This window comes from Neoarthrinium moseri (assembly GCF_022829205.1).
Source record: "Neoarthrinium moseri strain CBS 164.80 chromosome Unknown scaffold5_Wmoseri_CBS_16480, whole genome shotgun sequence".
Taxonomy (NCBI): domain Eukaryota; kingdom Fungi; phylum Ascomycota; class Sordariomycetes; order Amphisphaeriales; family Apiosporaceae; genus Neoarthrinium; species Neoarthrinium moseri.
Genome location: NW_026055119.1, coordinates 834,777 through 850,319, shown reverse-complemented (window position 1 = coordinate 850,319; position 15,543 = coordinate 834,777). Strand labels below are relative to the sequence as shown.

Sequence of the window (15,543 nt, the reverse complement as noted above, 5' to 3'; positions counted from 1 at the left end):
AATTAAAAGGAGCAGATTCCGGTAAGCGGGCCATGCTTCGACCCCTTCGGTCTGTGTGCTGACTTAAGTCTAAAGCCCACGACGCCATTGCCCTTGCATGGGGGTGGCGGACCAAGTCCAACGTTACAAGCCCGATCTCTTCGATGAGCATGATAGATAAGCTTTCGAATATAGCTTCAGTGCTCTTATCGTAATCAACAAGGTTCTCTAGCATAGGTGATTTTGACTTGATTAACGGTACCAGTGCTAGCACCCGATCTCTGGGATCGGACGCCTTACAAAGCCCCGTTTCAGTAAGCAGCTTGAACATTTCCTGTGAAGCATTCCGACAACGCAGTTGGTGGTACTGATGGTGGTGATCAGCTATCTCAATTGGTGCGGGAAAATCTTTCAGGATACGGCGATTGGCTCTGAATCCATAAAGACAACGACTGAGGGTTTCATATGTTATCGAATTCTCGCCGCACATAAAGAGGGTCTCATATGCGTTTGAGACTTCCTGGATTACCCAAACTCGGGAGAACCATGGACGTTTGAAAAGAGTCCTGAGGCGGTCAGTAGTAGATGCTTCTGGTGGAGGATGAAGAACGGCCCATCTGTCCAACTCGGCCGATGACTCGATATTGGACAAATACTGAAAAAGGATTCTACTTTCGGGGTCGCTTTCTCCTAGGAAAACTATGACACGACGAGCAGCAGCGAAGATGTCGCCCATGATTCGTACCTGAGTACTCCTTTCCCAGTTGTTCGACTGGTCGATACAGATCGCGTCAATCCATAGCGTCCTGGCCTTGGATGGATGTCGCAAGTAACGCAGCGCTGTGTAGCAGTTTAGGGAAACTTGGAGGGGGTCATTATAGCCCGGCGCGCAATAGATGGTCTTGCGTGGGATTTGGTCGCCCCAGGTGTACGATATAGCCTCGAAGTCTGATTTAACAGCCCCCAGGTTCGTGTTCTGGAGGCAGATTTGGATGACAGGATCACCTTGAAGTCCAGGAGACAGTGTTATAAGACGGATTGCGGCCCGAGTTCGAAGTGGGATCTTCTCGTAAAGGGACATTGTCTTGTCATCCTGCTCAAGAGTGAGAACTTTGTTGGTAAAGCTGGGTGGAAGCATACCTGATGTGCCATGGGTGCCTAAGCTGAACCCCACCTATCCATATCCGGCGGGTCTAGGTCCTAACACACGTGACCCAACTTGCTTACAGCTCAGCTGGGCGATGTCTCGTGGTAGAGGCAGCCGCATGTAGGGAGGCACAACTCGCACTGTGGGACAGCCCATCGCGGTAGGCCAATCCCCGGCACGGGACAGCACGTAAGAGAGGGCAAGGTACAGTGGGGGATGGCCTACATTCCCTAGAGCTTGAGATTGCTCACAACGTACCAGCCAACAATTATGGGCCGTCCATGACCGACTGGTCTCCCATGATAGATGGCTTCATATAGGGCACCCCAAAACATGATCTGACTCGGCTGACGTTATATTCTGTAACTAGGAAAGAAACAGTCCTCTGGATGAAGGCGAGAAGCCTTGCAAACGGGCAGTTGAGGGGTAAGGGACGATGGACACAGAGCTCTGGGAAGTGGCACTCAGCGGATCCTGGTTGACTGGCATAGGCATTGCTTGCCTGGGACTGGTATCAGGCCGTAGTTGGCCCTACGCGTCAAGCTTCACAGAGATGCCCTGCAGTAAGGCCCACACTTGCCACCTGAGGTTATTCAATAGGCCGGAATAACAGAGAACTAACTGAAAGTGCTGCTAGATGAAGCTACCTATTGGAGTCACGTTCGTTCTCCCAACCAAAGCCCCTATTTCTACCCACAACACCCTCATCCCCCCCTACCAGTCTACCAATCCAAACGAACCAGGAAAGGAAATGATTGAAAAAGCCAAATACAAATTATCTCATGGGCATAGTACATCTCGCAGGTAGGAACTCACCACGAGTTCGAGAGAAGGGTAGAACTTCCCATCGGGTTACATGAAGACTTTTGGAGCAGCACCACAATTCATGCCGCGTGTATCAAATATTTTACCAAGACCAGTCGCCATTTTCACTCGGAATGGGCATATCTTTAGTGAATTTAGAACCGAAGACGGTATCTAGGAGGGTTCTAAAAAAAAAAAACCTCGGTTTTCACGGGTTTCCCTGCTACGCGGGCGACCCAAACCCAGCTCCTGATTTTCTAAAACCTGCAATCGCCGCGGTGTTCCTCCACGGAACAACAACAACAACAACAACAACAAGGTGTGCTATGATTTCATAGCCCAAGGAATTGTTTTGGCCACGACGACAGACGTAATTTATATCGCGCCAGCGCCTTTTGAGTTCGCCTAACTTGTACAAGTCAAAAGCCGAGACAAAACACACCATCGCTAGGGCTTCTCAAGGCTTACTTACTAAGACGCTAGAAATCAATAAGAGGTAGATGTGATCTAGCTTAGGCTGCTCCGGCCATAAATCATCTCTGCTAAGCGATTGAGTCCTCAGGTCACACTGCCAAGAGCTCCACTTCGAAAGCGGAAGTGACACTCGGTGAGGGAACTTTTCAGGCACTCTGTCGCTAGAAGGACAGGCATCTCTACCTTGACAATACACACGTCCTGGCCACTCTCTATAGTGGGTCGGGATCCACCAAGTCTTTGATATCGCTCTGCTGCCTTACATGAGGAGATCACGCTTTCGTCTGCGACTTATGGCTATTCACGTCAAATCTTACCCGTGCTAGTAGAAAACAAGGAGGTCTCTAGAAGGAAGCCAACAGTATAGCACGTGATCGAACGATGACTTCAATCTCTCGGAGCTTTTACACAGCCACAAGGCATTGCATTCATGATTCAAGAGCATTCTCAATTTAGTATGAGATTATCTTGTGGAACAAGCACTCTGTATATAAGATAGACCTACAGAAAGTCATAGGCATGGACGGACCGTATCCCTGTCAACTATGCGTTTACCATAGTTGACAGTCGCCGACATCATGAGGCAGATTGCATCCAATACTGAGGTGGAAGAATGAACCTTGCTTACTGGAACTGCATGGCCGGCCATGCGTCGCATAAAGGTCGACTGCGTTTCGATGTATATTATTTGAGTTGAGAGTGGCACTCGCCATGCTCTAGCAACATCTGAGCCTGCTCTTGACGTCTTTGGAGTGAGTCTGCCCAGGGTCATCGGTACCTGGGCACCGTCCAGTGAGCGGGAATTATGCGATGATTGATCGTCATGACGAACTATGGATCAATTGTGGCACCCCTGCTTGGAGGAGTTGCGCCATTGGCGGGCTTCTCACAGGTGGGTTCCCCGATAAGTGAGCCTTCTATTAAACCCGCAGTTTATGGTTAACTTTAAGTGAAGCTGCCGGGCATTTATCCCACAGAATCGGGAAAGCCAAGGTTTGGACATAGGGAGCAACCGTCTGCAGCGCCAGATCGAATAGCGCAATCGAGCATCCCCTTCCTGTTGGCCAAATCGTCTTCCTTTTCTTATTGTCCTTTTCCGCTCTCTTATACCTCAAGCAGGTCAGCACACTGTCGTCCTGTCAACGGGTGCGCGAGACGCGACCAGTTGAACCAACTCCATGAAGGGGAGCGGGAGCGCTGATCGGTCTCTGACTCGGCGGGCGCCCCGCAAACTATCCCCGCGCACGTCATGTCGACCCCATCCTGATCCCAGCACGCACGCACTTGGGTGGGATTCGATGCAACAAACAAGGAACATCGGCCTACTATCGCGCCGGAGAATTCCCGATAGCAGTCGCAAGCCTTACCGGCCGCACTCAGCATCATGTATGTGGATTATCTCATGGCACGATCCCCGGGCCTTGGCGACGGAGTATTAGCGGTCGGGACGAGTGCGACGTTGCCGTGAGGGGAAATATATAAGGAATGGAGTTGACTGCATGCGATATCTTTTGAATCTTAGCGGTAGGCCGTTCTCAGCATCTCGCTTCATCCATTCGTCATTATGAAGTTGCTCACCATCTCCTTGCTCGCTGGCATGGCATCCGCCAGTAATGGCACGGGCTACACCCAGGAGTCTGAAGTGCCCTACTACGGGTTGAGTCCACCAGTGTATCCATCGCGTGAGTATATGTCAGACCGTATTGTGGATCAAGGCTGAACCAACTCTAGCGGAGGGATCCGGCAACTCGAATAGCAGATGGGCCCGCGCCTACGAGCAGGCAAAGCACCTGTCAGCCCAGCTGACATTGGAGGAGGTATGCGATATCCAAGCTGTCAGTGGTAGACGGTTCATTAATCCTAGAACAGAAAGCAAATCTCACCCGCGGTTATACCGGTGCTTGTGTTGGTAACAGTGGGGCGGTGCCTCGTTTGGGTATACCGTCGCTATGCTTTGCAGACGCTCCACTTGGAGTTCGAGGACAGGAGTTCGTGTCCTCATTCCCAGCACAAATCCATGTTGCCGCCACCTGGGATCGCCAGCTCATGTATCAGTATGGTAAAGCTCTAGGTGATGAATACCACGACAAGGGAGTCCATGTCGCCCTTGGACCCGTTGCTGGTCCCCTTGGCCGAATGGCTCGAGGAGGCCGCAACTGGGAAGGCCTCAGTAATGATCCCTACCTCGCCGGGGAGGGTCTGGGAGAGATTGTTGCCGGCACCCAAGATGCTGGCGTTATCGCAACCGTTAAGCACTTTCTGCTGAATGAGCAAGAATGGCGACGTATGCCAAACGAGCTGGGCGAGTCTATCAGTGCCAACGCAGACGACAGGACAATCCATGAGCTTTACCTATTCCCATTCATGAGGGGAATCAAAGAAGGCGCCGGAGCCGCAATGTGCGGATATAACCGCGTCAATAACTCGTACGCTTGTCAAAACTCAAAACTGATGAACGGTCTGTTGAAGACCGAGCTTGGGTTTGAGGGCTTCGTTGTCAGTGATTGGCAAGGACAACATTCTGGAGTGGCCTCCGCGAATGCAGGACTGGACATAGTCATGCCGGACGGAGGATTCTGGGGCAACAATCTAACCCAGGCGGTCAACAACGGATCCGTTACGACAACACGAGTCACGGATATGGTGACCCGTATCCTTGCTAGTTGGTACTATATGGGCCAGAACGACGCGTTCCCCAAAAAGGCCATGTATTCGAACGCCCAAAAGCACGAACCCGTCAATGTTCAGGGCGATCATTCTTCCCTCATTCGGGAGATTGGTACTGCCGGTACGGTTTTGGTCAAGAACGTCAACAATGCTCTGCCGCTCCAGAAGCCAAACTTCGTATGCGTCTATGGGTACGACGCAACACTATCTCAGTCGCCATGGCAAAACCCGTCTCGTTTTGGTGGTGGCTATGAGGTCAATTTCGGCTGGAACACCTTCAACGGTACCATGATCATGGGTGGAGGCTCTGGGTCTGGTGCGCCCCCCTACGTTATCAGCCCCTTCCAAGCTATCCAGGAGCGAGTCGTCAAAGACAAGGGAATCCTCCGTTGGGACTTTGCTTCTGAAAACCCCTCGCCCGCATACGTCAACGCAGATGTTGCCCTTGTTTTCATCAACGCATATGCATCTGAGAGCTTCGACCGCATCTCCTTGGCGGACACATTCAGCGACAACCTGGTCAACAATGTGGCCGCAAACTACTCCAACACCATTGTCGTAGTACACTCTGCCGGTATCCGAACCGCTGAGAATTGGATTGACCACCCAAATGTTACGGCTGTCCTCTATGCTGGACTGCCAGGACAAGAAAGTGGGAACAGCCTCGTCGACATCTTGTGGGGGGACGAGAGTCCTAGCGGCAAGCTGCCATACACCATCGCCAGGAATCAATCAGACTATGGCGCTCTGCTAAACTCAACAGTGTCTTTTGATGCATTCCCACAAGACAACTTCACAGAAGGTCTGTTTATCGACTACAGGTACTTCGACAAGAATGAAATCGAACCACTCTTCGAGTTTGGCTTCGGACTGTCTTACACTACTTTCGACTATGGGAACCTGACGAGCTCACTGGCTTTGAACGCTAGCACTGCTCCGCTGCCGGATGCTTCCGTTCCTATAGTCCAAGGCGGGCATCCATCCCTGTGGGACACAATTGCTACAGTGACATGCACCATTACCAACAACGGTAGCGTCGCTGCCTCTGAGGTTACTCAGCTATACATTGGCATACCTGGTGATGAATTTGAAGTTCCAGTCCGCCAGCTGCGCGGTTTTGAAAGAGTACCTCTGCAGCCTGGGGATACAAGTACGGTCACCTTCGATCTGACGAGGCGAGATCTAAGTGTCTGGGATCATATTGTCCAAAAATGGCGTTTGCAGCCTGGTACTTACAACGTTACTGTAGGTGCAAGCAGTAGGGATTTCAGATTGCATGGAACAATTCAGATCTAAGCGTAGGCGTAGCTTGTTGGGTTGATAATTCAGTTAATTGAGGATAAATCACCGCAAAAACAATGTAAATAACGTTTTGAGGCTAAAGGCTTAGCAGGGTGACATGACCTGATACTCAGCAGCCATTTGTGGCGCCATCTGATCTGGATTCCTTGGCTTTTGCCCCTAGGAGTAACGCGAAGCTGAATCCTGCGGCCTCTAGGCTAATTGTTATATCTAGGTCAGTGCTACTACAAGCCAGAAGTTTGAGCTACTCGACTTTGTGATGCTTTGGTGGAGATGAGGCGATTTCATCAAGTGCATTCAGTGTCCAACTGGGTGGCTGTGCCGAGAGGAAAGGCAGTGGGGGATGCTTTCAGCGAATCACCACGCAGCTTCGAGCAACCTAGCCGTGAGCTGAACACACTCAAAAGATTGATTCATCATCCTCACCCAGTCGACAATTCTTGTCTGGTCGCGGTAGTCGGCGCATCGAGTAAGAGCCATGGATCCTCTATCAATAACCACGTCCTGCCTTGCTCTATTGGGCGCGTTGACGCAAACCACGACTACAATCATCCAGTTTATCCGCGATTGCCGCGAGGCTCGGGGGGATCTGACCTCCGTTACGCAGGAGCTGTCCGATTTGAGGATCGTCCTAGAACTCCTCAAAGAGGACGCCGCAGAGACGGATGGCGATATTCCTCTCTCCGGGGCTCTACGCACACAGATCATTACCGTGATTAACAACTGTGGTGATGTTGCAGCCAAGATCGAAAGAGTGCTGGTGAACTTACGCGGCAGCCGTATCGGTGCCGTCAGATGGGTCTTGGATGGCAAGAAAGAGGTTTTCATTTTGAAGCAGTCACTCGAAGCGCATAGAGGTGCATTAAGCCTCGCATTGGAGATGGTTCACCTGTGAGTAAAGGCGACTCCACGGCTATCGTGATTGGGCTCTCATCGCTCTGCAGATCAGTTACCAAGGCCGTGAAGGAGGACACAGGTGCCATTAGGGAAGACACTAAAGCGATAAAGCAGGATACAGCACAGATCCTCGAGGAAATTGCGAGACTCAGAGAGAGAATACCTATAGCAGACCGAAGCTTTGTGCTGGAGAGGTATCTCGATTCACTTAGCACGTACGCTGCAACAGTATATGACGAAGTGAATGGTCCTGAGGGAGAGTCACTGCATTCCACCGATCACAGCTCATCCGCAGAAGGGCTTTCCGACGATTTCGATCTTCCCGTCAAGGGAGCTGCGGATGAAGCTTTGACTCCAAGGGTAGACCAGCGTGAAAAGACTCACCTGGCCACTGCCCCAATGCCATTGCAGAATACACCGTCAGGGTCTTCTTTCCGGGGTCGCCAGTCCCCTCCAGTCCGGAATACCGACGATCAATACAGTCAACAGCAACATAACCGTGACGAACATCAGACTCGTGTATTTGACAGCAGAAAACAACCAGAGCGAAAGAGTTCCGGTCAAAAGAGCCTTTCAAGTACGGACAATGACAAAGCTTCTGCAAGAGAGCTTAGCCTCAGTCAGGAGTTGGGAGAATTAGAGTATCGGAAAGATATTCCACAAATTTCACTTGACGAGGCGTCCTCACGGTGGACAAGACTACAAAAAACAAATGGTACCCAAAATTCTGTTACTCCACGTAAAGAATTCAACCAAAACGACTTGTCAGAACATTTCCAAGACACTTTCTCTCCTCAAGCTAAGATTGGTTCCCCCGGGATCCTTAGTCTTTATTTGATATTAGGACACAAATCTCATGCCGAGTACACAGAGACCTTTCCTGCAGCGTCACCGAGCACTGAGGCCTTAGAAACTTGGTCAGAAGACCCTATTTCCACTGCCAAATTAGAAATTCGCGACTTGAAATGGACACCTACGGGAGTGAATCAGATTGTCAGTTTTGGATTTTCTGAAAAGTACAACCTTGGTGCTTTTGTGCAGTTACACCGACGAGTCTCTATCTGGAACATGGACCAAGGAATTAAAGTGGGCGAAATCAAGCGCAAGTGGCGTGGAATCGAAAGACCGAGTGGAGTTTCCGTCATCCAGCACAAGGAGCTTTCAGGCGAAGTGGGCTTTTACGTCATGATATACTCTGCCTCGACTTGGCGGTATGAGGTATATCGCTCAGGAGATGGGCTTTGCTTTAGTGTCAAAGAAATATTTAAGCCCAGGCTCTGCGAGAACATCATCATATCAATAACTAAGGGCGGCGACTTTCACATCGCTTTTCCTTCGATAACCGATAGGTTTGCAAGGCAAAAAGTCGAGGTGTCTTTGGCAAAGTTATCAAAAACAGTTGATACTTCTCGTCTGATTTCATTTGCAGTGGGTGACGGAGGTGTTTCGATTGCCTTTCTGGGAAAGAGCAGGTACTGCTACATTGGACGACTGAACAGATATTCATTATCCTCTCCAGTCAGAGATGTGTCCAGGGGATTCTATCTCAGTCAAATTGGCCAGTCGGATAGTATCCTGGATATGGCCGTCGATTATGCAGCTGAGCGTGTTGTGACGATATGGAGGCGATCGAATTCTGGGGAATCAAGCCAAGGAGCATCACGGACAATTCTCGTCAATGTCTGGTACCGAACTTATCAATCCACGGGAATCACGGGAATGAGTTACACTTTCAGCGTCCCTCATTGGGGTGTACTAGATCTAACGTATCAGCTAATGCTCAAAGAAGACTTTGTCTTCCTACTGTCGAAAAAAATCGATTACTGCCAGGTCCTCGACCTCGGTGCCCACAGTCGCCAGGTTTGCAGTAACACAGATGGAGATTTTCCCATTCAGTCATTTAGGCCATTTAACAACGTGGAGAACGGACTACTGGTCCCTCAGCACCCCAGAATCACATGGAAGTCCGCACAGGTTAATAGTGCACAGAACACAGTCAGCATGGGAGCTTATTATTGGAATAGTGGGAGTTGCGTTGAGGTGAAAGCCTATGTTAACACATTAAGGTGGCAGCCTTTGGCCGAATACGGGGCTGCAAATGCTTAAGTGAAGGTTGAATAAAGATTCCATTTTCAAATAGTCAGTACCTGAGCTGCAAGTCCTAAGCAGGCTCACGCGATCAAAACGAGTTTCTTCTTCTCAGACAGTTCCATGGTACAGTACCACCTTGTGCTTCATGAGAAGTGAATGTTTTCTTAATACGTCCTGACTTTTGCCAAAAGTATTCATGAAACTCGACCCGAAAGAAATTTGTGGTCAGAATTGCTTCTTGTGATGATACCGGTCATTCATCTCAAGCTCATGATTTCTTTGTTGGCATGCGTTGAAATGGGTTTGGCTGCACAGTTCTTGAAGTCTTGTCGGTTATTCACCAACGGGCCGGGAATAAAGGGTGACCAAGAATCTGGATTCAATGTTTCTACATCCTAAGATAGTCTGACGAGGAATTTCGTTAAGCGAGTATAGAGTTGCAATGGATGCCCCACACGGAAGAGACGCCCGAGATTATGGGTCGTGAACCATGCAATTAATGGGGGTGATATACATTACATGATGTTACCCAAAAAAACAAGTTATTCCAATCAATTGTGTTTCATCGTTATTAACACCGCAACGTTTGTCGCCGCTTCAGCGCTTGCATTATTTACTGTGGGAACAAGGACGGCAGAAAAGCAACTTACATCCCAAAGACAAAGAATGGGCAAGTCCTCCACAGCCTTACCCCGACTGCAATCTATTAGATTTGTTTTGCATACTAAGCGCCTGAAAATAAGACTCAGTACTATAGGTGGAAACAGTCCACTATCAGGCAATCTCCAAAGGCTTGAAAGCATACAGCAAATCACATGTCGAATCTCTTTTGACAAATTATATACCAAACCACCAATAATAATTCTCTAACAGTCATTGAAACTACCTCAGTGGTATACATAATTGTAAAGCGATTAATAAGAGCCATAATCAGTTTCTGGTCATCGTTTTACCTCATCCCAGGTCCTCAACCGATGTAGTACTAATTCATTACCCTTCAATCTCAACAAGTGTACTCTGAGTACAACCATTTCTGTGGAGTCCGATCTAGTTGTCTGTTCTGATTTGCCAGATATTGAACTTTGTTAGCCGTCATTGCTTCTAAGTTATCGGGATACACTTGAATCCTTCATCGTCCCCTTGAAAAAGAAAGCGGAGTTGAGAGCATTGGGTATGAGAAGGATCGAAATGTGAATCGAATTACAATAGTAGGATGTGCCGTGACGGGAATACATGGTAAATACTAAGTATCGCCAGCAGTCCTTTTCTAAGACGTCTTCCTTTCACCTTCTGTTGCTCGCATTTGAGGGCGATATTTTAACGTGGTATCTTAATGTAGTATATTAACACGTTCTATTCACATGATATATTCACATCACTTGTTGCTGTGAATCTCACTTTAATACTATTTCAAGGTTGAGACCCTATAAATTTCATCGAAACACAACTTAAGGTTCTGTGCGTTTTCTAACCGTTCTATAAGTATCGGCATATTATGCTTCTTTATCAGCTGGTTGACTGCTCTTTATCACCATCATAAAGGAATTGATCAGCCGCCGAGCTGACATGTGATCTTTGTCACACAGCACAGAGTACCCTGCACCACGAGATTGCTTCCACTCAGTCCACTACAGTGCTACAGCAATCCAGCTCATTTGACACAATGGCTATGTACCAAGTCAACGCAAATTGCCACGTGAACCATGCCGGTGGCAAAGGCATTGGGCTGTTCGCATCACAGTTCCTATCAAAAGGCTTGTTGATTCTAGCCGATCAGGTCATCCTAGGCTATGAGACCCGTGATGAGGCCATTCAGAACATAGTACGAGACTGCAATGCATTGGACAGTGAGACAAAGTCCACATTTTTACGACTCTTCGCCGGACCCACCGACATTGCTCCTATAGTGAGAAATGGCACTTTGCGGCAACAGCTAATGATGGCCCCTGAGAGGCTCAGAAACATAGCGCGGTACAACGCAGTAGAGGGCCACGGCACCGGATGTGCCATTGCCTTTGGATCTTCAGCCGTAAACCATAGGTGAGCATTCTCCTCATCGGACGACAAAAATATGAACGTGGATACTGATAGGTGTAAAGCTGTATACCAAACGCTTTTCTGTATTGGAACAATGACAGGGGTCTGATGACACTGTATGCACAGCAGCGAATCGAACCAGGCACAGAAATTACCATCAATTACCTCCAAGATAACATTTACCACACGAGTGCACAGAGAGCCAGTCGCCTGGGGACCTAGGGATTCACATGCACCTGCTCTCTCTGCAACTCTCCCGCGTCGGATGCACGACGGCAGGAAATGCAAAGGATTAGGTCAAATCTGACTGGATACTATCACCAGAAAAGCCACTCTCCGAACGACACCCGGGAAGCGATTGGGCGTCTCCAAGGACTGATAATAGTCATGGAGCAGGAGGGACTAAACGGCCTGGAGATACCCCAAGCACACGAGGAGCTAGCGGGCCTCTACTGGAGGCTGGGAGACCATAGCAGCCGCATCATGAACTTGCGGTTATCACTTCAATTCAGGAACCTTGTTCTTGGGCCCGATCACCCCTCGTGCCACCAGCTCGCTGTTGAGCTTCAGAGACTGCGACAACAGCATCAGGCGGCTTCCATGAGAACCGGCCGGGGATGCGAACGGTGATCAGTTCTTCAGGTGGAGAAAAGAGGAGTGCAGGGATTGCTCGGAAGGCTCGATACCCAAGTTAGGCTCTTTAAAGGGAGTGCGAACCGGATACGAAGGAACCATTTTCGCAATAGCGACTATCGTACCCAAACTGGTGAAGAAAAATTGATACCTTCTTGGATAGTGTATCTAAATAGGCAAGCCAAGGCAGTTTGACGAGAAGACAGGACGAGAAGCCACGCCGCCGTCGTGAACCACGCAGAAGATGTCATTGACCAGTCTCGGTGAACCAGGAAAGCTATGTCCACGATGTCGGTGAAGGCGTTGCTTGATAAAGTTTACAGACCCGGAGCGTGATGTTAACGATCGTCAAGAGAGGAATGAATATCGGCCCACAACTTGAGACCCCTTGTCGCTTGGTCGCCATACGAAGCGATAGGGTGATCGCCCATCATGCCAAGCCTAGCCGGTTGCAGAACAGTATGGCTACTCGCGGACGATATGTCAAGTCTTGAAGTCTTCCGTTTGACCCTTCATTACTATAGACGTTTAATTTAGCTTTTAAGCCACCATAGCCGCCCAATGCAACCGTTTCCTGTCATTCATGGCATGAAATGCCCCTCAATCACTGTAAGGCCAGCGACGCGTCAGCCGTACAGGGTCTCTCCCTGGCAGAGTTTATATGTGGGAACACAAATCCACTGAACATCCACTCACCTCGATGATCTTCGTTCCCGTGTCGACATGGCTCCACCCCACTTTTCGAGCTATTTAGAGGTCTGCGGATACGTGCATGCGCACCTGCAAGGTTGGGCAGAGACATGTCCCTATCAAGCCTATTATTACACGCTGCCGCATGTGTCTCTAGCGTTAAGGCGCCAAGTTCTTTTGGTGAGAAGACATGAGTCGCTTCATACTCAACAGACCGAAGTCGCACGTACAGGGAGACGAACGCACAGGCTGGTAAAACAATAAGGTCTATACAAGCACAAGATGCTGGCGGGAAGGATTGTATAGAGTGTATAGTATATATCGACGTGACGCCGAGTGATTATTAGCATTATGTAATGTGCATGTACCGGTATCTATCTACTACCACCACCAAAAAATGTGTTGCTTTGTCGGCTGAGCCATGCATGCATGTATATCCAAGAACGCCATGCTAATGAATGAATGTGGATATCTCCCGTCCAGTGTTGCCGTCCCGTCATGATGATAATGCCAATGCCCCCGTCCCAGAACCAAGATGCCCCGAGTTCGAATTTCTAGATGTCCTTTTTTTATATTATTCCTTCTTCTTTACTATTACACCAGGATTACGGCGAACGCGGCCGCGATAGCCAACCCAAAAACGCTCATGCTCTGCTGGTCGAGGCTCGAGCCGGCCGCGCTGTTGCCCGTGCCCGATGCCGAGGCCGAGGCAGCTGGAGCCACCGAGGTCGGCGTGGCCGCGAGGTTGGCCGTCGTAGCGGCGGTGCCTTCGGGCAGGGCGAATGACGTGGTAGCCGAGGACAGCGTGGTTCCCGTGGTAGACGACGAGCCAGTGCCGGTGGCGGTAGACGACGCGCCGGTCGACGTGGCGGTGCTCGAGGCGTCCGCCTCGGTTGTCGTCGTGGTCGCTGCTCCCGTGCTCGAGGCGGCCGGGCTGCTGCCGCTGGCGCTGGCCGTGGCACTGGCAGTCGTCACCGTGTACGAGCAGTGGTCGCAGGTGGCGGCGTCGAGCTTGCCCTTGACCCACTCGGCGGCGCTGTCGCTGAAGACGTCGAAGTAGCTCAGGTGATCCTGGACCGTCTTGCCGCCGGCGCAGATCGGGTCGCCCGCCACGCAGTAGTCGCGGTAGACCTTGGAGTACGAGGCGAGGTTGCTCGTCATGGACGCGGGGCGCGGGTACAGACCCGAGTCCCCAGCGCCGGACTCGAAGTTGTACGGCTCGTTGGCCGTGTGGCGCACGTCACCGAAGGTGAGAATGGCGGCGACTGCCAAGTAGTCAGTGATGAGTTCGTGGTACACGTTTTCGCGGGTGTCAGGATTAATACGCACTCTTCTTCCCGGCATCGCTGTTGATGTCCAGGTTGGGGTTGCTCGGCTCGACGCAGTCCTGGAAGAAGGTGCCGCCCCCGCCCCCGATGATATCGCCCACGACATGCGCGCCCTGGCTGTAGCCACTGACGACCAGCTTCGCGTCCGGACACCGCTTGTTGTAAGCAATGATCTGGCTCTGTCCGTTGGTGGCGCCCTGGTGGATGGACCCGCAGTACTCGTCCTCGAGCATGTTGTTCATCTGGATGTCCTCATAGTCGCAGCTGGCCAGGCCGTGGCAGATGGCGGCGACGAGCTTGGACTGCCGACCAGGATACGGCTCATTGTTGCCCTTGGCGAGGAAGATGTGGACTTCTGAGCAAGTGTCTGTGGTCGCCTGGCGGACCTCGAGCGGGAGGCTCGCCCCGGCGACTGTGGATGCGGCAAAGGCCGCGAGCAGGCCTGTACGCATGGTGGAGTGCATTCTTGAATCCTTCGTCGTTTTCGACCGAGCAGTGAATTAGCTGGCAGGACCGTGAGATATTAGGGCCGTGTAATTAAGCAGGTGAAAAGAATCGACGTCCGCAACTATACCACACCTCCTACGGTTCGGTTGACAAGAGATGAAAAGAAAAAGCGACAGACACAACGTTTCCTGTCAAGTCCCCCGTCGGTCGGCGCCAGGCTCTCTTTTCAAGGATTCACAGGCGGTGGATCACGTCGCGATGGGGGTGGATCGTGTTCCAATTTCGCTACTCCATTGCGACTCCACCCCTGACGATAAGGAAGACCCCGAGAGGCCGCATCTGGGCCCGAGTCATGCTGGCTGCGCGGGGCCAAAGCTCGAATCGAGCAATTGAGCAGTCAGGGGTCCGCGATCGTCCCCAGGGGATTATCTTGATCGGCTTGCCGGTGGAGATTCGGCGGTCCACTTGGTGATGATACGGAGCTTCTGTCAAAACATTGCTTGTGCCGCGTTCGGGTCTGTGTCGATGTGAGGGAGGACTTGCAAGCTTTCCTGGCGTTTCTTGGGGATGATGCAGGCCTTGTAGGGTAGGGAGCCTCATGTCTGTGCGTGCCACTGTCCGTGCAACCAACGGCTGCCCACACTGACGTCAAAACAACACGTGCAAGCCCTTGTCTTGTCTGTGTGAGACGAGGGATCCTTTGCGAAACTCCCATGGATGTCTCCCAACCTCGCCTAGTTCCTGGTTTAGGGCTGGTTCATGAGTAGCATTCCCAGCGTGGCCTGAAGAACGAGCGCAACACGACCCTGACCACCTCCTCCTGCCTGTCAGGTGGTTGGGCGGAAAAGCTTGATCCGATAGTTTGGGTATGCCGAGCCCGCGCTGCTCTTGGTTGCCCTCGTATTCTCGGGTGCCCGTACCGATCCGGCCTAGGAATCATCCATCACATGGTCGCATTCCTCATTTGCCTGGTTGCGGAGTGCAGATTGCCACATTTCAAGAGGCTCTTAGCTCACGTGTAGTCATCAGCCTACGCGACCGCTAGGC

At 50.9% G+C, this 15,543-nt stretch overlaps 4 protein-coding genes across 4 annotated transcripts; 3 read left to right on the top strand and 1 right to left on the bottom strand.

The window, feature by feature from the left end:
• Positions 1-3,968: 3,968 nt before the first annotated feature.
• JN550_002455 (uncharacterized protein) lies at positions 3,969-6,650 on the top strand (the record flags this gene model as incomplete). Its single annotated transcript, XM_049313752.1, has 4 exons — positions 3,969-4,086; positions 4,136-4,221; positions 4,274-6,316; positions 6,588-6,650. The coding sequence occupies 4 exons, from the start codon at positions 3,969-3,971 to the stop codon at positions 6,648-6,650; spliced, it is 2,310 nt and encodes a 769-aa protein (XP_049175746.1).
• A 201-nt stretch (positions 6,651-6,851) lies between these two features.
• JN550_002454 (uncharacterized protein) lies at positions 6,852-9,376 on the top strand (the record flags this gene model as incomplete). Its single annotated transcript, XM_049313751.1, has 4 exons — positions 6,852-7,264; positions 7,318-8,488; positions 8,700-8,742; positions 8,790-9,376. The coding sequence occupies 4 exons, from the start codon at positions 6,852-6,854 to the stop codon at positions 9,374-9,376; spliced, it is 2,214 nt and encodes a 737-aa protein (XP_049175745.1).
• Positions 9,377-11,024: 1,648 nt separating this feature from the next.
• On the top strand, positions 11,025-11,620 carry JN550_002453 (uncharacterized protein; the record flags this gene model as incomplete). Its single annotated transcript, XM_049313750.1, has 2 exons — positions 11,025-11,401; positions 11,461-11,620. 2 exons carry the CDS (start codon positions 11,025-11,027, stop codon positions 11,618-11,620), a joined length of 537 nt encoding a protein of 178 aa, XP_049175744.1.
• Positions 11,621-13,315: 1,695 nt separating this feature from the next.
• Positions 13,316-14,501, bottom strand: JN550_002452 (uncharacterized protein; the record flags this gene model as incomplete). The annotated part of the gene is made up of 2 exons (XM_049313749.1): positions 13,316-13,986; positions 14,051-14,501. The coding sequence occupies 2 exons, from the start codon at positions 14,499-14,501 to the stop codon at positions 13,316-13,318; spliced, it is 1,122 nt and encodes a 373-aa protein (XP_049175743.1).
• Between the last annotated feature and the right edge of the window lie 1,042 nt (positions 14,502-15,543).